The sequence below is a fragment of the Corvus cornix genome, chromosome 4, assembly GCF_000738735.6.
Source record: "Corvus cornix cornix isolate S_Up_H32 chromosome 4, ASM73873v5, whole genome shotgun sequence".
NCBI classification, from domain to species: domain Eukaryota; kingdom Metazoa; phylum Chordata; class Aves; order Passeriformes; family Corvidae; genus Corvus; species Corvus cornix.
In genome coordinates this window covers 4,641,132-4,664,929 of record NC_046334.1, presented here as the reverse complement: position 1 = coordinate 4,664,929, position 23,798 = coordinate 4,641,132, and the positions used below count along the sequence as shown (strand labels likewise).

Sequence of the window (23,798 nt, the reverse complement as noted above, 5' to 3'; positions counted from 1 at the left end):
ACTCACAGCATCTGCCTTTACAACCTTTTATCAGATTCTGTGTAGGTTTTATTTCTGAAGCTTAAAGGAAGAGCTATCTGCAAGGAAAACCAGAGAGTCTATCCCATGGGCACACTGATGACAGAAGGGCAACTTGGGGTCCTCACCTCTTGGGGCTGGCAGGGACAGGTTTTTTCCTGTACAGTGCCCAGCATGGTGCTGGTCTATCACCACGGCTCCCAGGAGCCATCCTGCATTTACTAACATAAATAGCCAATCCACAGCCCAGACACTTTCCATCTGGATGATGAGAACAATTTGTGGTAGCAGGAGGATGTTACTCTGTGCATTGACCAGCCACCCGAAAACCCCACCACAGACATGTAGCCTGGGGATTGCACTACTATTTGCAAGGCAGCGGAGAAATTCTTTCTTTTAAGACCTGGCTTCTTTTTCTGCCCCTAAGGAGGAATGTGGTGCAGTGGGTTACCAGCATCACAACCAAACACAGACTTCTCTCAAAGTCTGGGTGACTAAATGGATGCTATTTAAGAGTTCTGGTGCAGCTACAATTAGACCTCTGCTTCTCCACAAGCATCTAATATGACCACAAGCAACATCTCAATAATGTCATTTGCAAACAGGGCGAGCGTTCCCTGCTTGCCTTCTGTCTGCAGTACTGTGTCATGACGACCATAAAATCCAGAGAACTAACACCCACTCAAGAAACTAAGATTTTTTTCTGGATACTTTTGCCCTTTTCTTTGCCACAAAGGACAGTGAGGGGACCTCAGAATTCCCAGCTCTTTCCTCTGCCCAGGCTCAAAGTCCAGCTTCGTGCTTTGCAGACAAGACATCATGGAGGATGAGGCTGCAGCTACACAGAAAGCAGTATGTTGTCCAGACTACCCAAAACACAGAGAAGATGCTTGCAGAACTTTGTGATAAGCTGATTAAATTTGCTGAGCAAATATATTTTCCATGGCCAAATCTAGGTGAATCCTTCCAGGGAAAGCAATCCTCCTGTTTGGATCATCACCAATGCTCCAAAGATAAAAGAGCCTGGAGTTTTTCAGAGCCTTGATTTAATCTAGACAAATTATTCCTTTTTTTTTTTTAATTCCCAGAATCATCTGCAACATTGTCATGAAAACTTCAAGAGACAAGTCAGCCCAGAACTAAGAGCAAGCCCAGAATGTCTCAGTCAGAGTGGTTAATGTTGGACATTATTTCTTTAGGGGTATATAGGTTTTGATACCACAGCAGTCAAAGAATCGTAAAGAATTGAGGCTATTTTTTTTTTTTTGGCCTTGCTTGGCTCGCATCGTTCAGAGAAAAGGTAAAGCTACATCAGAGAAAGTCTTCACCAGAGCCTTCTGCCAACTTAGCCAGAGAAATGCAGCTCTTGGACATTCAACTACACCAGCACTGCCACAAACGTGAGAATCTTGTCAGCAGACCAGACACAAGCAGGGCTTCAGGCAGGCAAATCAAAACTGGTGCATAGGGGAGAGATGTCACCAAGTTACTTAAATTTCTGTGTATTCAGGTTTATGTGTAATTTGATTGAATTTCTTTTCAGTTCAGGGCCTGCACATACAGCAATTGCCAGCTGACACTTCTCTGGGAAGCGTATCTTGTATGGAGATTAAAGAGAAGGCAGGAAACAAGGGTATCTTAAAAGGAAATTCCCCACATTTTCTTTTCCCCCTCTCAGACTATAAAACAGGATGAAGATGATTTCAGGATTAAACACACAATATCTTTGGGGTGTCACTTACAAACCAAATGAACATTGAAGTGAAACTGAGATCACAACAACACAAGACTGGGCTTTTTTCTACAGTATTTTCATCAGCGATTTTAACTGGCAGATATACAAAGCTGCAGCTTAAATTTGAAGGAGAAAAAAATATCCTCCTATTTGTTACTTTTTCCACATATTTTGGAATGTAAGAAACGACTTCACACATCCTGGAGAGCAGTGGTGTGCCTACATAACATGGTAAAAACTAATTTAGAGGTAAAGAAAACAGAACCAGTGATCCAGCTCAGTATAAATTTTGTGCACTTTAAACAAATAAATAATAAATATAAACATTATCAGAGGGCTTTCAACCCCTTAATAGAGGCTAAGTGTTTTTTAATAATTTCAACTTTCATATAAAAAAAGTCACTATTACTGTTATCTCTAATCTTTTTCTCCTTCTCTAGAGACTCAAAATAAATTTCAGAACTAACCAGATGGCCAGTAAGCATTAGCAAATGAGTTTTGATAATAAAACCTAATCAGTTCTGACCTGATCTCCATCATGTATTATCAGCTCTGGCCATCGTAAGAACTCTGCAGTCCCACAACCACTACAGACAAAACTTGGACACAAAGTCTGGTGGAAACCTTCACTCCCTGGGCTCCCCACGGCCCCCTGATTTTTCACAAGTGACTTTAAATGGGACTAAGAGACATATAAGGAAATTTGTACTTGCATTAATAGCTCGTTTGTTATTAAGTTTTCGCTTCCTTTTAACATTAACACATTCTGCAGATTTGCTATTCCATGTGACAGTATTTCAGGCTTCCTGGCAAAGCACTCCAGGTGCAGAGAAGATTCCTTGCTGAAGCCACAATTTTCCCTTTATGCTTTACTAGAGCAAATTCAAGCCAGAATAACATAAAGCAAAGAAACAAAATCATTGCAGAGCTGTCATTTTAAAACACAAGATTTTTAAAAGGCTTTAGGGGTATCATTTATGAAACACAAAGAGATTTCCTTCTTTAGCAGTGTTCCAACACATTACTCTTTCGTGCTTACTCCAAGACATGAACATACTTGCCTCAAATGTCAGTGAGGTATTTTTACAAAGGCAACTCTTCAGAAACCTATTATTGTGAATACAAAACAGGAAGTACAGTAATTCCACCAGCATATGTTAAATAATGCTCAGTATAAACTGTGCTTTTCAATTAATAGGCAGTGTTAATCCCTCCAGGGAGGGGGAGGTGTGAAGTGTGAACTGAAAATACTGACTCATGATAAAACCTTTGAGTCTTTTTCCCACAAAGTTTTTTGTTTTGTTCGTTTGTTTTCGATTAGAGGTTTTTTTTCCCTCCCCTCCTAATAGCAGACAAGAGAAAACAGAAGACAGAATTTGCAATATAAATGAAAAGAAAAAAAAAGCAGTGGTTGAAGTTCAATGATATTGCAAAGTGAAAAACATGGAAATATAATAAAATAACAGTACAATAAATGCATAATGATACTTCAAACCCTACAACTCCTTTCAGTTCTCACGCTTTCAGTAACTAAGCCTTGGGATAACTGTGTTACATGGAAGGTGCAGTTCTAGGAAACTACTCCATCAACAACTTAAATACAGCTGCACTGGTTTACAAGTGTCTCAACTATTTAGAACAGGATGTAAATAAAAAGACCATATAATACTGAATAGTCTTCAGCCACTTAGCTGATATCCTTCCAAAAATAATTAAAATACAAGCAAGAAGTGCAAAAAAATTTATTTTCTTTATAAGCATTAACCACCATGAATAAAAAAAAATACGGTTTTTATTTAAAAAAAAAAAACAAAAACCAAAACTGATTAATAAAAAACAGATTACTCCCTAGTGAGACAGACAATCCAGGTATAAAATCAAAGCTCTTTTCTCACACATGTTGAATAAGAAAATATTTTTAAATAGACAGATCTCTAGAACTCTAGTGAGACAACCTAATCAGCAGTTTGGTCTTTTCAAAACATTCACAGATGCTGTAAAAAAAATAATTCAAGAGCTTCCCAAGTCCAAAGACCCGAAACAAACACCCTATGCAAATCCCAGACAGACAGAAATCAAAGCTCCTCTTTTCTAAGGTCTGACAACAAACCTGTATCTCTTTACAAATGTGTAAGAACATCTCTTCTGACACAACTCTGCCACAGAGTCTCTCTTCCAACTTTCTCCTACAGGCACAGTATTTGGAAATCTCCATGCAAGCTAAGAGATGGAACTTTGGTTTGACTGCCATCTGCTGATCCCAAGTTTTGGGAACCTGAAGAGTAATTTGAAAATATGTGCACAAAACTTTCAAAATGTTCAGTGTTTCTTCTTCCAGTTCTTGGTAACAAAGAAATTAGGTAACTAGAGATAACTGGTATCTTTATTTAAAGAAATAAAATAGACCAAGTGTCCAGATATCTATCATCCTTTAGCTAATATTCAGATAAGCAAAACCAGAAAATTTAATAATTTCATGTGCATGAATAAGATGACTGTTTAAACAAAAGCATGTAATGCCCAGGACCATGGCGATAGTAAGAAACAGAGAATCAGGCACAACAGCTAATCCTTAGAGAAAAGGGAGTCCCAGCTGAAGCAACCATTTAAAAAACCAAGGAAAATAGAGAATAATAATAGACTACCTTTATACTCTTCCACAAGGGAGAACACCACAACAACCTATTCTACCACAAAAATACTCAAAATTATAAAAAGTCTTTGTTTCATTGTACCCCAATGAAACACACACACATACACAAAAGAAAGCAAATTCACCTTCAGGACCCTGACATTTGTTGTTTTATTTCTTGCAAGAATGTAAATACTTGGTGAGGGGGTGAATGGGCTGGTGATGCTGAAATGATGAAACCATGATGTGAACACGATTACACCAACCACCCCTTTGGAAGAGACCACACTGTGGATGAGGTCAGGACTTGAAGTGGGTTTTTTTCTAACCCAGAATGTTTTTTTATCAGTACAAGCCAACATTTAGACATATCACTGCTGCTCTTGAAGCAGCAAGATATTTATTCTAGTGTTCCATACAAGAATAGTTCTCCTGGCAAAACCAGCTTTATCTGGTGTTTCTACAAAAGATGACTGTGCACCCTGTGCATGTGCTGAAAGTTATCAGTCCAGGGCATCAGGACCATCCAGCTGAGAAAGCATTGGGTTCATTTTCACTCTCCCTCATCTTTGGTGAGGTGGGAGAACTTTTATATCCCACCTTTTTTCTCAATTTTTTCCTTCAGCAAAGCTTAGTTCTGTCACTCCATTATTATATGGGAAAAGTAGAAAAACAAGTGACTATATTAATATAATTATTATTTAGATATATTATATAAATATATTTATATAATCAGACAATGTTAAAGCATTCAGAATTGCCAAAATAAGCATTGTTTCAGCCCAGTTTGTATGCATGGCGTATTTCTGCTTAATCAGATACTGACTTTAGCCACCTTCTTCTAGTTCCTAAAATTCCAATTCTGCAAACATTCAAATACACTTATATACTGAGCTTTACAGTAAAGCATATACATATATTATTCCAATGTTGGAATCAAATGCAATCTTCAGCTTGTGGGAAAAGAAAACAGTTTGAGCGCGGACTGAAGGAGTTCCAGGTTAAGATCTTTTGTATTGGTATTTTTATGAGAATAAGATCCACATAAATAAAATGTAAACCCAAGGAAATCCTACCACAGAAGAAAAACAAAAAAACCCAAAACAAATCAGGCTGCCATTTGAATAATGAGTTTGAATTTCTCTGTGAGCCCAAAACTTCAGGTGGCACGCCAGGTTACACAAATTCTGGCGATTTTGAATCAAACCACAACTTCTTTTCTCTTAGAACAATACTAATTAAAATAATTTATTTCAAAATGTATTCACTGTCTCAGAAAGTTAATGGTTCCAATTAATATTTTTCCTTTTCCAAGAGCCTACATTATTTGTGTTCTGTCACAGCATTACTGGCAGATGACGTCAAAATATGCCTTTGTTGTGGAAATGCATCTGCTTAAACAGTTTCTTTATTTGTGATGTGGCATCTCCTGTGAAACATACTCTGTTTTCACACGAAAAACAAAGGCAGGACAGAGTCCTATTACCTACAAAGCCAGTAATGGTCTTGTACAAGTCTTTCACATGATCTAGGGCCTTCAGCGGTGGCTTCTCTCCTTTCCCTGCTCTGTCCACTAGAAAGACAAGTAACTGAAAAGGAAAAAGTAACCCAAAAAAGAGGAAAGACAAGACTTTCCCTTCAGCCATAATTCTGAAATCCCTTCACATGCAGTGGGGTTGCACAGAGGGAAGAATTTTGAGCTCTGTGGATGTTAATCAGCAATTTCTGGAGAAGCAGTGATGGAACTGCACCAATGCCTCAATTACAGTGCCTACAGCAATTACAGCTCTTTCACTTTGTTTCCATCACGCCTGTTCACAATGCACAGAGGAGACAGAGGTCTTCAATAAGGAGGTGTCAGTCTTCTATAGGTAGTACGCTGCCAGAACTGCAGCAAGGGGCACAACCTATTTCCATGTCACTCTGATTCTTTGCACTCTTCCATCCCTTGATGACACTTCTTCTGGAGAGCAGGCAGACAGTTGAAGCAACATCATAAAATCCCTCCCTGCTCATACACAGAATCAAACCATCATTTAAGAGTAATATCCTCTGAAGCCAGTCCTTCTGGGTGAAGAATCAGGTTTGCACTGCAGCACCCCTGGGAAATCTATTGTTTCTAAGTACAGGTGGGGAAGCTCAGAGGGGCACAAGGAATAGGAATCAGGGAAATCGAGGATGAAGTCAAGTTACATTTCCTCACATCCACTCAAATGGAATTGTCAGTGCATGAAGACAACAGAGAAGCTCAGATATCAGAGCAAACTAGTACTTAAGCACTAAAACAGGTATTTAAAGACTTTAACACACTTCACCATTAAATGCATGAAAGAACAGTGTTTCAATTTTACATATAAAAAAGGGAATTTTGTAAGCTAGCAGAGGGTATTTACATTCCTTAATAAAACTAAAATAAATGGCCATTTTATAGGTGCAGGAACATGTTCCAAGGTGTGTGTTTGCCAATTACACACACCCCACATGCTGACTGATGAACACACACACCCTGGCGTGTGTTCTTGCTTACATAGCTCACGTGCCTCCCTGTTAAGTAATGGAATAAGACTTGCCTTGAAAACTGGCTAACGCCGCCTCTCCTCGCTCAGTGACTTCTGCAGAAAGCATTCACTGCTAAGAAAAACAACTTCTGAAGCAGAGCTAAGCCCTTTGCAGTCTGAAGAAGACTCACTCTTGTCTCAAGAATCAATGCTGTGATCCCTTCATTTTCTGTGCCACTCTCAGGAGTGTTTTCCCCCAGACTGGGGTGGTACCCAGCACTTTTCTTGTGCATTGCTGCCTATTGTAAAGACACAGCCCTCCTTACAGATTGCTTTTTTTCCTACCACCTAGTAAATCTCAATGACTGCCTGTTTCACTGTTTTCCTCTTTATAAACACATAGGCAGGCTTAGGCTCCCCACACAACATTACAAGGTACACTGTGATATGGAGACAAACTTCTTTTAGAATGATCATTCTCTCTAAGATTTCTTTTTTTTGCTTTGCTTCTACTTGCTTATTTTGAATAAATCTAGCATAAAACTAGTGTAAAATAGTTCTAACTAAAGCATGCTTCTTACAGAACAATAGATTTTTCTGCCTGCTTGAAATCAACCTGCAATTTTTTTTTTTTTTTTTCTTTCTTCTCAGTCATATGACTTAACTCCATGGGGATATCAACACCAGGACCTGCAGCTCACCTATCATGGTCATTTCTGACAGACCAGAAACAGTGCCATGCTTCTTATCCTTCTCCCTTTCCTTTTCAGAACCAATGCACTACAGTGCAAAGGAATACAATTTCCCTCAAGCTCATTATATTGTGTGATGCTTTATCTCTCATTCCTCTGTTTTCAGTAAGAGTCCAACTGTGCTTGTCAGGATCTGTCTGTAGATAACAGCATGTACTGGCAGGGGAGAGGCCTTTCCTGTTACCTCTCGATTGTGACACAATACAGACCCCTTCATCTCATCTATTTTTCCTGTATAAAATTTACACCTCCTTTATGAGGTTTAATACCAAAGAAATTATGTCATATAGGAGCCATAATTTCTAATGATAGAGTTATTCAAAGAAACAGGGATGAAGACTGATGGTAAAGAACTGTCCAAGACTCTCAGGAGACTCAGCAATTGGATAATGTTCAATGTAAGTAAAGGCAAAGCACTGAACATGGGAAACTCAATATTCTCTTCATAAATAAACGGATGTGCCATGAGATGAATCATTACCACCTCTAGTCTTAATAGACAGTGATGAAAACTCTAGTTTGGTTCTTGGCAGCAGTCAAAAAAGCAATTCTAGTGTTAAAAATTCAGAACTTCTAATAAAAGAGTAAAGATCAAACCAGAAAACATCATTATGCACCCACAAACACCCATGGTGCACCCACACCTTGGATGCTGCATGCAGTCTTGGTCCCCTTCTTTCCAAAAGGATATAATAGACTGGAAGAGGTTCAGAGGAGGGCAGCAAGGATGATCAAAGACATAAAGTAGTTTCTGTTTAGGAATAGCTGACTCTCCCTTCGTTTAGCACAGAACAATATCACACGATCAACAACTAAAAAAAAAAAAGGGCAGTTTCCAAAATGATCTTTTCCAGCACCTAAATGGGAACAGTACTTCAAGAGGATGCTGTAGACAGCAATCAGAGTATTGTTGTAAAGTGTGTTCAAAGCCCATATAACTGGTACATGTTTCTCTGTAGAACAAAGCTTCATTTGCCATGGAGGGAATACACATAACACTTAAAGCAAAGGAAGAAGTGACTACATCCTCTTTAATTAAATTCCTCAACCAGGTAAGAATATTTAACAGACATAACCCCCAAAAAGAAGCAGTCACTTCAGATTTCCAGAACTGCTGAGTCCTGCCTGGCACCACTCAATCAAAATACCCACTTAACTTTCAGACCCTTTGCTCACAATCAGCTTGTCATTTACACGTTTTTCTAGGTTATCCCAAGATGCATCACAAACTCTCCTGAGTCTGAGCCAACTTTTACAGTTGCCTATACATCAAATCACACATAGCCTCAAACAAAACCCAAAGTTTTGTTATTACGCATATCCAATCCAAGCCTGAGGTATCCAGCAATCTAAGCAGCCATCTACCAAGTTTGTACTGTTCACAGGAGATGTTAACATCTCACATGGACAAGGAGAGAGCCCTAGCTTTGCACTTCGGTGCACATCAATCCTTCTACACATCTTATGAAATGATACATTATCAGTCACCTCCAGATTGCTCCCCTTCCTCTTATGCTTCATTATTACAGTACCGCATTTAGCTTTATGTCAAGAATTTAACAAAGATCTTACAGAAAGAACCTGTCTTTCCTGAACCTATTCTCTTTCAGTGTTAGATGTACTGCACATGAATGGTATTTCCATTTATGCCTAAAAAATACATACAACACATGTGCAAGACATCCAGCTTTCATCACTGACGGGGCAAATAGAATTTAAAGTTGGATCTCCTTTAACACAGTAAAAATTTTCTAAAAATCAGCGATTGGAATTTCTGCCTGAGATCTCCTATTTTTCCTTCTCCCCAGAGAAATTTCACCAAGAAATGGTTGTAACCAACTGAAAGGACTAATGATGGCATCTAATACCCATAAAGAACCTTGAGTAAAAGATTACTAACATCCTTACTGAGAAACAAGTGCACAGCAGCTAATCCCTAAACTCAGCAGCTCTTTAGAGTCCTTTACTGACGTAAAGAGCTTGACTGTATTCCAGCTTGCTCATTATAAAGCTCTGAGGTTCAGAGGTTTCCTAAACCTAAAATGAAAGTGAAAAAGTCACAACCTTTAAGTGTGCAACCAAACAGTGACACTGTGCACTGGCCACCTCATCCTCTCAAGCTGCCCTTGGTTCTGACTGACACTAAACCAGTGACCTGTACAAACCTGGGCATTCCATTTCACCACAACTTCCCTTTTTACTGGAAGAGCTCCGTACCCTATTAGGGGAGAGATAACTATCAACAGTTAATATAGTAGTCACTCAACATTTTATATTATAAAATAATCCATTTAGTAGCTTACACTATTCCAAGCTTTGACCTTCTTGTCCTTTCCAAGCTGGCTGGCTGCCTTAGACTGATTTGTTTTGTAATGCTCCAGTCAAAACATTTCAGCTATTGCATGAGAAGGAGACCAAGAAGTATGTCACTTTATTTACAGCTCTTAAAAATTAATAAAAATAAAACTCTTTCACCCTAACCTTTGGACAGAGGTCTTGAGACCTGACCACATTAGGAGGACTTGAAACATCTCAATTTGAAAAAGCTTTGTGGGGCTTCTTGACATTTTGTAGATACATTTTCCAAATTTTGCCCACTCAAAGACTGATCCTACCAAGGCTGAAGGAGTCTGCAGGCCATGCTGGACCTAGGCTCCCAAAATGACAGCAGGGAAGCAACCTCTCCCCTTATTGGAGTTGTCTGAGTACAGTCAAGCAGAGGAGAAAGAAGACACCAGAAAGAAAAGCCTCCTGATATGAAGAGTGAACACACTGAAAACCAAGAGTATGGACATTGGGGCAAAAGCACTCTTTTGTTGTCAGAAAATATCCTGGGTAACAGACAAAAGTCCCATTCTTGCACAGTAGACCCCACAAAAAAAAAACCAGCAAAGGAGTTGAATGTTGTCAATTTATCACCTATTTCAAGTGAACAAGTTTTGTGGCAGACCCAGAGGGTGCTGTACTGCTGATAACCATGAAGATCTCAGTATGACACAAAATTATGTAACCTGATTATTCCCCCCAGAAACTAGTGATGGTTCATCTGATTTTAAACAGTGTTAATCAGAGCCTGCAAAAGCAAGGAAATGTGAGTATTAAGGTAATTAAAGTAGAGGAAATCATAATGACTTGCAAAAATAATTTTCTAAATGAATGCAATTTAATTAATCACTCACAATGCACACATCTTTAATTAATGTAAATAAAGACCGCATTATGATGCACACACAGAAGATGAATGAACTAAGATTGTACACACAATCTTGCCCATGCCAGTTCTTAACCCACAAGTGCTCGACAAACACAATATCCTCTATAATGCTATTTTAATATGGCATACACAGAAAGCTGGACAAACACTGTGCATTTTGCACCCACAAAGAGGAAAGCTGGGCAGAAGACCAAGTGCAAAGCAAGCCCTAAATGTGTCCGTGGTTACAGCCCAAGCACCATAACTGCAGCCCTTCCTTGAGCTTCTGCAGTTCTCAGTGTTACACTTACATCCTTTCCAGCGTCACTCCCACAAATATTTAAAACCCAAGGCTGTTTGGAATGTCTCTCCTCTAACTGTTATCACTACCCTAATGAAGCTAATTAAATATAACTAAGACTCATGCCATCCAGCACACTGACTATAGAATATGCCTTGCTGCACTTTGCTTCTCTGACATAAATCCCAGTTATCCCAGTTACAGGCCACCACAGCCCTGATAGCTCCTGAGGATGCTCCCCTGGGAACAGAGCCAAGCAACCCATCTCTGGGGAGATGCTCAGCTGTACCCATCCCCTGCACAACCCAAACACTGACACAAAGTGAAAAGAGTGAATTTAAAGGATTTAAAAGGAAGGTGTTACTATCACATACACTGTTTTCAAATAACTCAAGCAGGAAGTGAAAACCCAGACCTTTACAAGCACACCCACAAGTTTTTGCAGATAAAAGCTGCTGTACAGGTACATGACAATTAGTCATAAAATTAGTGTTACTTCTATAGATAAAGTTGTTTGCTTTGTCACTAAACCTACATGAAGAATAGACTTGATCTAACCCAACACTTAGGAATTTACACCCAGTCTACATGTACTGCTTACATGCACCTAATTTTTAGAGGCATTATTCATTTTAATCCCAGATGTTCCCATGTTATCTTAGAAATACAGCATCATTTCCATGTCACTGTTAAAAAAACCCCACACACAAAAGTAACAAAACAAAAAACAACAACAAACCTCCAAAACCATACCTGGTATCACAGTTACAGACTCATTGAACCAGGATAGCATTTACACAACAGACATGAAACTGAGAGCCTTTCCAAGCTCCTGCTTTGTCCAGAGGCCTGCTAGCACCCTGTGTACCTTAGCTGGACTCTGGGACTTCCAGGCAGGAGGTCTGAGTAAGAACAAACTTTGGCCCATGGCCTTTACCTTTCCATCTCTGTACTTTTCCAAATGAAATAAATACACATTGATCCCTTCAAGTAAATTTTCTGGCATGTGCTGCAGGGAAGTTTATGAAAGTATAAGTGATGCTACAACACACAACTGAGCCAACACAAGGAATGCTTTCCGCTATAAACAACAGGAGAAGGTGTATTGACTTTTCTGTTCTATTTGAAGTAAAACTATTATATTTTTACATACATTGTTAAAATGTATGTTTTCACAGACAAAATAAAACCAACTTGTCCTGGCCCTATAGTATACCTGCTAAAGGAGAAAATATGCGGCCCAGCAAGTTTTCCCTCCAACCTTTCTTTTCAGGCAGGCAATAAATCTTGAGTGAAAAAGTCACTGTGCTCTTCAGCTGTCACCACTAAGATTTTGTTTTTTAAAACCATAGCAGCCTTAAGGCTGATTTACTACTCAGCCCTCCACACTCTGACAATCGAATAGTTGAAAACAAAAATCACTTCTGCACACCTGGAAATATTTTATTTGCTGTGCTCATGAGAAAACAAAGTTTTCATCTGTGAGGGAGGTGGGGGGGTGGGGGGAAGAGAAAGGAGAGAGGGAGATTCAGGTGAATCTTAAAACCTAGTTCTTGTCTTAAAGAAATATGAATATATATATATAAGAACCCCAAAACTATCTCTACATAGTAAGAGTGTTCAGGATCTTTAGAAACCATGGATTCACTATGTAATTCAGCCCCTTGAAAGTCTCAGCCAGTAAACAGCACTGCTCATCAACTGTGTCCATTCAGCCATTTCAGTCTGGCAGGTGAAAACAACATGTGAAAACTTTTCAATAATTTCATTTTACTCTTTCTTCTTTTTTGGTTTTTTTTAAATAAACATAATAAGTTTCTAATCACCCTAAAGTGTAAAGATCTGATGTTAATAAAGGCAAAGTTGAACCTCTGAGAAACTTTCCAGAGCACCTCTTTGCCCCAGTGAGAGTTGTAGGTTTAAGAAAATTAAGAGGAAAAACTCAAACACATACCAGAGGAAACCGGTTGATGGAAAATGTGTTGGTGCCAAAATTGTGGAAGTATTTTAGAATATCAGATCCTCTTTTCCATGTCATGTAGTTTGATATCATTTTTCCCTAAAGCTTCATTTTCTGAAAATTTATTATATGCTCCAGAACAATCTTGTCTTCAAAAGAAATCCCACATCTTCTGTTATTTCAAAGAGCCATACTTGCACCTGGGCAAGATGATCTAAGTGCTCTAGGTGCTGGCTGACTGAAAAGGAGACCCACAAACTCTCACTTTCTGTTTTTAATCCCAGGGCTTTACAAGAATACATGGAGTGTCCTTTCACAAGCAGAGAGGCATTTCAGCATTTAAAGTAAAAAAGTAATAATGAATTGTTCGGCAGTGTGGAGAGCCGTGGCGATTGCATTCCCATACTTTGATTCCTACTCTGAAATACTGCACCACAAGAACACAACAGGTGGGAAAGTTACGTGTTTCTGCACCATTTCCTTCTAAAAAGCACCCAGTCTTGGGTCCCCTGCCCTCCCAGTCTGGATGAAATCTGCACTGCTGAGAAATGGCAGCAAGACCCTTACCCCCTTTCCTTACTCTGCTCATTCCCTACCACTGCAAGACATGATGGATTATGTGGCTTCTAACTCTACAGTCCTACACAACATTTGGGAGAACTGAAATCCTACCAAGTCAGAGCTGTAACACAGGAATAACCTTTGGCCAAAACAGAAATCACAAACAGGCAAATATGTAAATAGAAGAATATGTTACGTGGTACTGAGGTAAGATTGTGCCACTGCATCTGACTGCATCACCTGCTTTGTAACAGCACATAGACATTTCTAGACAATAATGAATAAACGTGCAAGATTCTTTCCTATTCCTTTTAACTTGTAAAATTGCAAACTTAAATATTTGAATTTCTTCCACAAGCCTTCAGAAAGACTGAACTTTGATGTTTTTAAAGAGGAAAGATTATTCACTTTTGCTGCAGGCAAGAAATTATAATTTCTTTGCTGATTCTGCCAAATGGTTCTATCACGCATTTTTTATTTTCATCAAAACAAGCCCCTTTAAATTAAGATTGTCCCATAACTACATAGTAATCAACATTTGAGGGGCAGATCAATTTGATAAACCTCTGCTTCATTTCTCTGCCCAGAAAACTCCTTCAAATCCAATTGAACCATGAGGGAAGGGAGTTTTATTCCCTTTCCTCATGCTTGGCAGTTGCTAGGAAGAATATCAGCTGCAGTTCTGTTTTATTTTGTTCATGCAACCAGAACAGAAAACTCAGTGTTATCCATGTGACTCTTAAACTAAATAAGCTGAATTTAAAGCCAATGGCTAATAGAACAAAGTCAACAAAGCTTATGTAAGGAGCAGCAAAACTTGCAGGTGATGGAAGAGGAAAAAGTAAGGAGGAAGACTAGGGAGCAGGAAGTTTTTAAAAACCAAAATAAACATGCAAAAGGAGGCAGGAAAAATCCCCTGCACCGGCACAATATGCAAAATACATGTTTTTATAGCAACAAGCAGGATGCTTGGAGATGAGGAGCCGAGCACTGCCCTCCTGTGCTAACAAAGCATTTGTAAAGGTTCAGCTCTTCAGTATTCTGGTACCAGGACAGCTTCCAGTTTAAACTGAAGCCCATGAATGCAGACAAAATCCAGACCATCATCAATCTGGAGACAATGGGCAATGCTGACAACACAGCTTCCCATTAATCTTCATTTGTCCTATCACATCCTGTCATTCTTATGCAAATAGCATATTTGAGGATACGTCTTTTCTGCACCCCAAGATAAGGAGAAGTGAAGCTGTCAGGAGCAGCAGGATGTCATCCTGTACCACAGGCCATCCCTTCACTCAGCGCCTCGTGTTTTACATCACAGCTAATGTGTTTGACATTCAAACTTGACCCAGCAGGAGGTAAAATCATCCAATCCCGAAGCAACTGTGTATCTTGCTACCTGTGCTAAAACATTCATCCAAGTCCTTGGGGATCTGACAGTCCCCCTTTTTCCCCAATGCACCCTTGCTAATGGAGTTTGAAACGCTGCTTAAGAGGGAAAAAAAGATATCTGCATGGGTAGGTAATGATAGCAATTCACCCTTCTCACACCAGAAGTAAGCCAAGCACTAAAAGACCAGGAAAACAGATTCCACTGAGAAAATGAAAAACAGGGCACACAAATCCTGATGAGTTGGTCTAGGTTTTCTTCCATGGAAATCTGTCACACCACATCTGAAAACTTGTTCACATGTATGTCTGGACAGAACTTTTAATTTCAAGCTGAGCAATTTATACACAGGGTTCAAAATATTTTATGTGGAAATGAGTGATCTCTCATTAGGACAACTGATGCATAGGAAAATACAAACAGGCTTTGAATCATAAGCAGCTCCATAAAGTTACTGCTACGTACTTTAGGCATGAAAAATCACTCCTGAGTGTGTAAGTCACCAAAACCAAAAGGCAGTTTTTCCAGTTACTGCTCATCAATTCTGCTTATAGAATGAAGAAGGAAAGATTTTACTGTTATTACTGACTCAGAGTGTTTTGTTTCTGTATCACTTTCAAAGAATGTTCAGAACATCTTGTTCCAGAATATTTCCCTTCCAAGAGAAATCACTTTCTGTACCATACATGGCTGAAAACAGGACGTACTGGGTTTGTATTCTCACAGAAAATAGAAACTATTCCAAAGTCTCTCCAGCATCATATGAATGAGATGCAAAGTAGCTGAGACACAAACATGAGACACAACTTTAGGCTGCAATAATATTTCGATGCAATCATCTTAGAGAAATAAGTTATTAATAGACATCTGTGACAAGTCAAAACAAGTTTACCATTACACATAACTTTGTAAAAAGTCTGACTCAAATCTATTCACTATCCGAAAGCAACGTGCTGTAGTGTTTGCAGGAATAATGAAGTCTGCACTAGGCTCTGGGGAATACCCTTACATTTGATATCCCCACATGCTATTTGCAAATTACGAGTTTTATCACCACATAACTGTTGGTTAAGCAGGAGCCACATAAATTAAGATGCTGGATGGATTGTTAGCAATTCTGCAGGCATATAAACCTTAGAAAACACACATTCCCCAAGCATTTCTTGCTTTGAAAATCTAGAGAATAGTCACAACATATCCCAGACGTTTTCCCAGTCCTTGGAAGTAGAGAACAGAGACTGCCTTATAGTTTTATGCCATATATAAAAGCTCATGCATTAAAAAATTACTGTATAGTCACCATACATACCTATGAAAACAGGACACTCACTTATTGTCATACAGAACTATTTCCATGTAAAATATTAATTTAACAAAACCATACCTTCTCAAAGGGATCAACAATGGCCGAGCAAACTAAAAGCCCCCACTGAAAGATTTCCCATAAGTGAAGTAGAAATGCTTTCTGGTGTCATATCTTCTTTCTTCCACGGAAGGGAAAAAGTACAACTCCTGCATTGCAAATATTGCACAGACCCAGGAGAAGACGGTGGCCAGGTACAGCCTGTCTGGTCTGGATGACAAAACTGTGTTGTTCATTCTTAAAAGCCCACCACCCTTATAAAATTCTTATATAGAGAAGACACTGAATTTTTATACATCATATCAAAATGAAAACTTTCAGTCCCAGGCTAAGAGGTCTGGATTTGCATCAGTGATGTAGGTATAGTACATAGTAACTTAGGTTCTATCCAAAAGTTCTCTGTATATTGCAGGGTGGCACCCTTAACTCAAGGTAGTTCTGTTCCAATATTGCCAGTATTTCAAATAAAACCTGAAATATGAGAAAGCAGCATTCACTGTGTGCCCAGGAGAAATCCAACAAAAGGGAGAATGACAGAGAACTCAATTCTCATCAGGTGGTGAAGGAGACAACATAATACAATGTTGAACTGACTCCGAAGAGAATTTCCCTGCTGTTCAATCAGAATGTTTTCAAATTCAGCTTAGTCTGACCCCAAAGAACAGTCACCAAAAAAACCCAAAACCAATTTGACAAAAGTGACATCTTGAAAGTTTCAATTTTGCACAAGCATACTTTTCACTGATGAGTTTTATTAACTTCTACTGAAAACTCTTTGCTGGCTCTGCTTTGTCATGGCAGGCTCACAGATAAATGTACAAGTAAGCTCTGAGTAAGCCTTTGTCAGGTCTCCTTCAGCTGTGTGGCTTTCTCCAGTTCAAAAGGGAAGAGGCCATGTTCTGGAGCCAAAATGCAAGTTTTCTCTCAAGACTTCATGTGCATACAAACCATACCTTAAACATACACATTTCATACGTATTTTATGCCTGAATGCTTCAAGACAAACAGAAAAGACTATTCCAGAAACAGCTTAAAACGTGAGAATTAAAAAACTTATGAGAAACCCTAAAAAGATCATGAAAACTAAATTCATTAACCTGTCATCAAATTAATTAATGTTGTGAAGGCAAAAAGCCACGGAATAACCCTACCAACACTACAAAACGTATCTTAAAGGAAATCACTTCAGACTGATCTGTCTACTGCACTTAGCTGTGAGAAGACACAGCAGTGGTAAACAGCTGTAAAATGGATTTTCTGGAGGGCTGCTGGGTTGGGTTTGTGTTTGGAGGTTTTCTGCAGTAAGTGTTACAACCCTCCAGATTTTACAAACTTGAGATGTTCTTGTCACAGAGCTGCTGTGGGATCTGAGGAGAAATTGCCCTGTTTACAGTTGGAAACTGAATTGCTGAGACATTTAATCCTTGAAAGGAAGTAACTAATGAAACCAACAAACTCCAGCAAACTCCCGCATAAACAAACAGAACAGAAGCAAAAACCACAGCAGCAGTTTGACAGAAATGCTGCTGTGCAAGTTCAATGAGCTTGACTTAAGGATAATTTCTTCTAGGAAACAGATATTTAAGGCCACCATAAAACTTTTCTTTTCTGTTAAAAATACTTTTGAGGGGGGGAAAAAAAGTGAGGGTCATGAACCATTCCTCTGCCTTGTCTTCATTTTCAAACTTCTACATTAAATTGAACAGACAACAGTTTGGAGAGTAAAAGAGGATGGAATTATACCAAAATCTGGTCTTTTCAAGAAGAACAGGATATAGAGAGTGCATCTATTTGTACCTTGTCTATCATGTCCGGTCTGTTTGTAGCTGCCAAAATTGTCACGTCCTTCAGCTGTTCTATCCCATCCATTTCCGTCAGCAACTGAGCCAAGACACGGTCTGCTACATTTCCAGCACCTGAAGAGCTGAGTTACAGGAAAAAAAAAAAGTCACAGCATTAGTTTTCCCTTCCTAGAAACTGGAGAAAGAAAAAGATATGATATTCTTTCCAATTTACAGGGATGCATCTTTTTACCTTAATTCTTCACAATATTTATTTTCACCTTCAATCTCTGAAACAGTATCAGCGATATGAAGTGAGTAAAACCAAACCAGTGAATTTGGCCTCCCTAGGTCTTCTTGGTATGCAGCAAAGCAACTGAGATTTAGGGGTTTTTTTACTTCTTGCCCTGCTATGGAGGTTGTAAAGAACTTAGCACAATGTCGATAGCTGGAATAAATATTTTTAAGAAAACTGAATTCTTGCAGCTTCTTTACTATTACTTTCATTTTTAGCATCATCCAAGTGAGAGCTTACACCACCCTATGCAATATAAAAAATTAGGCAGCTGCGTTTTGCAGAGTTGCTCTATATTTTTATGTTCTCTCCATCACTTGAGAATAAATTGAGTGTTGACTAACTGCCTCATAATAGCATTGTCAGTCCTTTAACTCAGCTCATTGTCCAGATACCAGGAAAAAAACCCAACACTGAAAAAACTGAAAACTCCGGTTTTGAAGTTACCAATACGTGGAAAACCTAAGCAGACAAGCATAAAGTATTCCCTCTGCTGAGAAGGGGCAAGGAAACTGAAGCAGGCTAGGGACAGCTGCTGGAAATTACACCAAAAATGTGAGTTTTATCCTCCTTTGCCAGAAACTGGGAATCCTGCTCTTGGCACACACCAAAACCTCGCTGTTTCCAACACAACCTTCCCCTGCGGATGGCATCCTCCATGATCTTTCATCAATGGGACTGCTCTTCCAGGGCTATTCCCTGCTCTGCTGCACAAGGGAAGGTTTCACTTCTGTACCCTTAAATAGGCTCTTTTCAATACAATTCAAAAAAATTAATCTCTCCAGTTCTTCTGGATCCCTACAAAGTAAGAAGCAAAAAGAAGTCTGATACTTAAAACAAGACCAAATCTACAGAGGATTAAGATAATTTTTTAATCTCCAAGTTTTTAAAGTTCTTTTCCAGAAGTTTTCTTAAATTTTTACACAGGTATACAGGGACCTCTACACACAGAGAACTGCAATACAATCATCGTGACAAAGCTAGTTTCCAAACATAAAAATATGAAATATATTAAAATGTAAGTGCTCCAATTACTTCCATCAGATAGAGAATGCACAAATGGAGTTGTACAGTTATTATACATACATATTGCTGCAGCACTGCCACCCACCACCAGCCTGCCTGCGACCACAGTGATGTCCCAGAGCCACAGCAACAGTAATGGCTCCATCACTGTTGTACAGCTCTCCTCCAAATAAATTCCCCAACTTTCCTGTCCTACAACTGGTTCTGCAATTTTACAGCGCAAAACAGTTAACTTATCACACCCAGTCTGGAAAACATCTTTAAGGAGCTATAATAAATGTTGGCTAAGAGAGTAAAATATTTAAGTTGCTAAGAAATATTAGAGAAGGGACTTGAGTTACCTGCTCGTCAGCTTTTGGGGTTTCTGCAGCCACACTGGAAATTCCCAAGCTGTATCTGAGCATTTCGAACATACCCATGGGTCACAGTCCCACTGACTTAAAGAGGGCTGAGAGTGATAAAACACTTCAGGTGTCGGACATGGATAGCATATGCTTTTGGAAGAACACACAGCTTAAAGGAAATTAAAAGCAACTTTGTAACATTACCTAGTCTCAATAGGGATCCAGGCCTCCCATCTTGCATGAGTTTCAATTTTACTCCACTTTATACCAAATAGACTGAGCACAAGAAAATGCTAAGCAAAGGAAAAAATAATTGTAAAACTGGGACTAAAATGTTAATGTTATATAAAATGATCTGAAGCTGGAAGACTTTGGAAGAGATGCTAAACTTTTCTCTGTTTCCTTTAAAAAAAAAAGAAATACTTAGTTTTAGAGAGAGGTGGCTAGAACGGATATTACATCTTTCCCCAATATAAACATTTCTCTTACAAGCTTCAGACTGCAAAAAAAGAAAAAACTCACAACACATTAAAGAAGTGTTTATTCTAAAGAAAATCCCCACAGGGGAATGCACATTGCAAGGACTTTCATGCAATTAGGGCATCATCAGAAAACTGCAGTTAGGCAATCACAGATGGTATAATACAGCTCAAACAATGAGGGCTTCCAGGACGTTATTAGGGGCTTTATTATTACCTCTTAAAAGTGAAGTAAATAATTTTAAGTCCATGCACGCAAAAAGTATCAGTAACAAAAGCGAGGAGGTGCCTGGGTCCTACGACACCATGGATTTCTAATGTCAGTGCTTTTATTTACACAGTTCACTAAGCTATCACACGCTGCACCGTTTTAGCACAGTCTACACTAAATTAGCTTTTGGCTTAACAGGACACCCTATAAAAATCCCAGGCAGGCACAGGGAGAGATCTCTTCCCCAGCTGCTCGGAGCTGCCTCAGAGCCACGGTGAGATGCGAGAGCTCCGGTGCTGCCCGAGCTGTTAATTCCAGGGGTGACTCGCAAGGATGCGATTTTCCATTTTCCCATGGTTTCCCAGCAAGGCTTCCAAATTAACACAGGCAACGTTCATTAAGGCTGCCCAGAGTTTTGACGCAAACAGCAGCCAGAGAAACAAACCGTGATTAACCCTCCAGTCCCATGGAGGCACTGCCAAAACCAACTTCCAGCCAAGGGGCTGCCTTGGCCCCCCCCCCCGCCTCCACCTGACCTCCACACGTTGATGTCATCACAACTGCCTGGAAATGGCCTCCAAAGGCACGTCCTGGTACAAACTAATTTCCTGTCAACACACTGCCTGCAAATCCAGGCAGCCAGAGCTAAGCCCCTCACATAATCCACGCAGGGCCATGTGTGTGCACGGGTGTGTGCACGTAGGAGCCGTGCCCCAACCAGAAATACCTTCAACATAAAAAACGTGTGAGCAAAGAGAAGCCTGCCTGAGAATTTCAAGTGACTGCTTGTGTTGCCCTAATGAAATACATTAGGCTATGTGTTATTTTAATTTTTTGCCAACCTCACTTTATTTACAATCCTCAATGAAGTTTTTAAAGGTAGAGAAGGTCATTACATCAGTTAGAGACAGAAATCCTCCTCTATGTGATATGCCAGCTAATCCTGCAAGTGTTCCACCAGTCTCAGACAAAGCACAAGTGCACTCCTGCACAGGCACTCAGCTTGACCTTCAGAGAAGATTCCTGAAGGCTGTCAGGTAAGACTATCCATGGTGAGTATGAAAAGCAAACCTGCTCTTGGTATTTTATGTTGGCTAAAGGCATTCCCAATACCCATTTTGGCAGAATAACTCATGTATTCTATAGTTTAAAAAAGACTCACAATTAATTTGAATTAATTCTGCCTTTGTCTGATAAACCTGAGAGATCAAGAGCACCAGCTCCAAAATCAATACAGCAGGAGAGGGCTCTCCACAGCTTTTATTTCTATCTCCTCTGGCTTTATCCAATGACCGTTCAAGCCAGCTGGATTCATGTATCAGTGGGCATTGAAATTTCCCCCTGGACACCTTAAACCACTCTCATACTTCTTCCAGGGGATATAAAAGCAACCACAGATCCATCCTATCACTGCACCAAGGAGTACATACAGTTCACTAGCTTATACAGATCTTCCAGCCAAGAAGATTTTGTTTCCAGACATAACCAGATGTACGAAATCACATTTAAATCTGTTACCCTTCCTGCTATAGGCATTTCTTGGACAGCTAATTCTTGTTTTGTACATTTTTACTTACTTAGCTTCCTTTTCTTTCCCCCCATGCTTTTTCTAACAGATTTTTTAATATTTGAAAACTAAAAACAGTCTGAGAATGCAGTCACTGCGGTATCACCAAAATGATGAAATTTGTAAGCATCACCACTGCGAGCTAAAGCAAACATACATTTGCATCACCTATCTAGAACACTTCTGAAAAAATACTCACTTCACTGGCTTTCCAACACCAGATATCATTTTCACTGAAAAATATATTTAAGTCTCCATCACCACTTAAATCTCATAAATGAGAACCAGTGACTCTCCATCCCACCACTGACTTCAGTGGCACTGTCTGAACACCTTGGCTTCAGAATCAGGACCTTAATTTAATTACACTGCTAAACTGTAGACGTGGAAATGCAGGAAATCTTCACACAATAACATTTTGAGAGCTGTTAAAATCACAGCCACTGTGAAGCTGCAAAAGCAGAAGTAGTCTGGGAGGACCCCTCTCCTGCACAACTGACCCTACCTCAGGCAGAGCTGTGAGGTCGAAGAGGCAGACCTCAGGAGAACTATCCAGGATAAATTACTGCAGACGGATTAATCGCCACATAGCTGAAATCTATAATGCAGGTTTTGTGAGAATGGAGTCAAGCCCACCTTCTCTTCCAAAACATCCCATCAGGCAAGATTTACATATGGATAAAAACTGACTTTATTATTTTTCCCCCCCTAACAAAAGAATTGCAATCATACTCAAAATTTATACGCGTTTTAAAAATACTTGTGGATGTGGTATCATTTCAAATAACCCTTTCAGTGAAACCCCTGGAAATAATTTCCTATCAAAACAAATGTAAAACTCATTGACATGACAAAATGCTCAGTATCAAAAAAATTTGAACAGGTTGAAATAGACCTTCCTGGCAGGACTCTCCACCTCTCCGTGAACTACGGAGCTAAAAGGTTCCTGAAATACAGAAGCCCCCTGCCAGCAGACTCCCACGCGAGAGCCGCCTCTCGCACAGCCTGAAGGATTTTTATTGAGTCTGACATTTCTGTCAGGGCTTTGCAGGGGAAACCTGTCAGCAAGGAGCACCTGCCAAGCCCAGTTTTTCAATCCAGCTGCTGCGATCATAATTAACTGTCACACTCCTTTATTGCCCTCCCTCATGAGCTCGGGTGAAATTTGGCTTTGGCAGGTTAAAGTTTTCCACAGCATCTGAAAAAATAAAAAATGCAAATAATCTACTCCAATAGCATTACCAGAAAGACAGTAACTGCAGGATGGTCGCAGATATCAAATTTTGTGCAAAAATTCCATCACTGGGGCATTTTGTCCAGTAGAATGGACACTGGCATGCCAGTCAGGAAAAGCAGGCTTGTCCAATATTAAAACACTGGGCCAAATTTACTTCTGTGAATGTTGTATCATGTAATGGCACAACTTCAATGATTGTTATTCGGACCACTACAGATACCACAGGCTTGGATGTTATTAAAGTCTAAGATATATAGTATGCAAATCTTTTACATTATCACTTATATAGTTTTGCTACTCATTAAAAAAAAACAAAACCCAAACCACACTAGTACACAAGCCGCTTCAGTGCTCAGAGAAAAACATTCCCCATAGCAGGGAATTTTCCTGCCTGTGTGATCACAAAAACCCTGCAAGAAGATGATCCTAAACCCTTCCCTCCATCAGCACCCTAC

General features: G+C 39.5%; 1 protein-coding gene across 1 annotated transcript in view; it reads right to left on the bottom strand.

Moving 5' to 3' along the window:
- Window positions 1-23,798, bottom strand: part of SPATA5 (spermatogenesis associated 5) — a 170,464-nt gene that overhangs the window by 103,699 nt on the left and 42,967 nt on the right. The window contains exon 14 of the mRNA XM_039550764.1: window positions 18,201-18,327. Within this exon, the coding sequence (XP_039406698.1) occupies window positions 18,201-18,327 (127 nt within the window). The remainder of the gene's footprint in view (window positions 1-18,200; window positions 18,328-23,798) is intronic.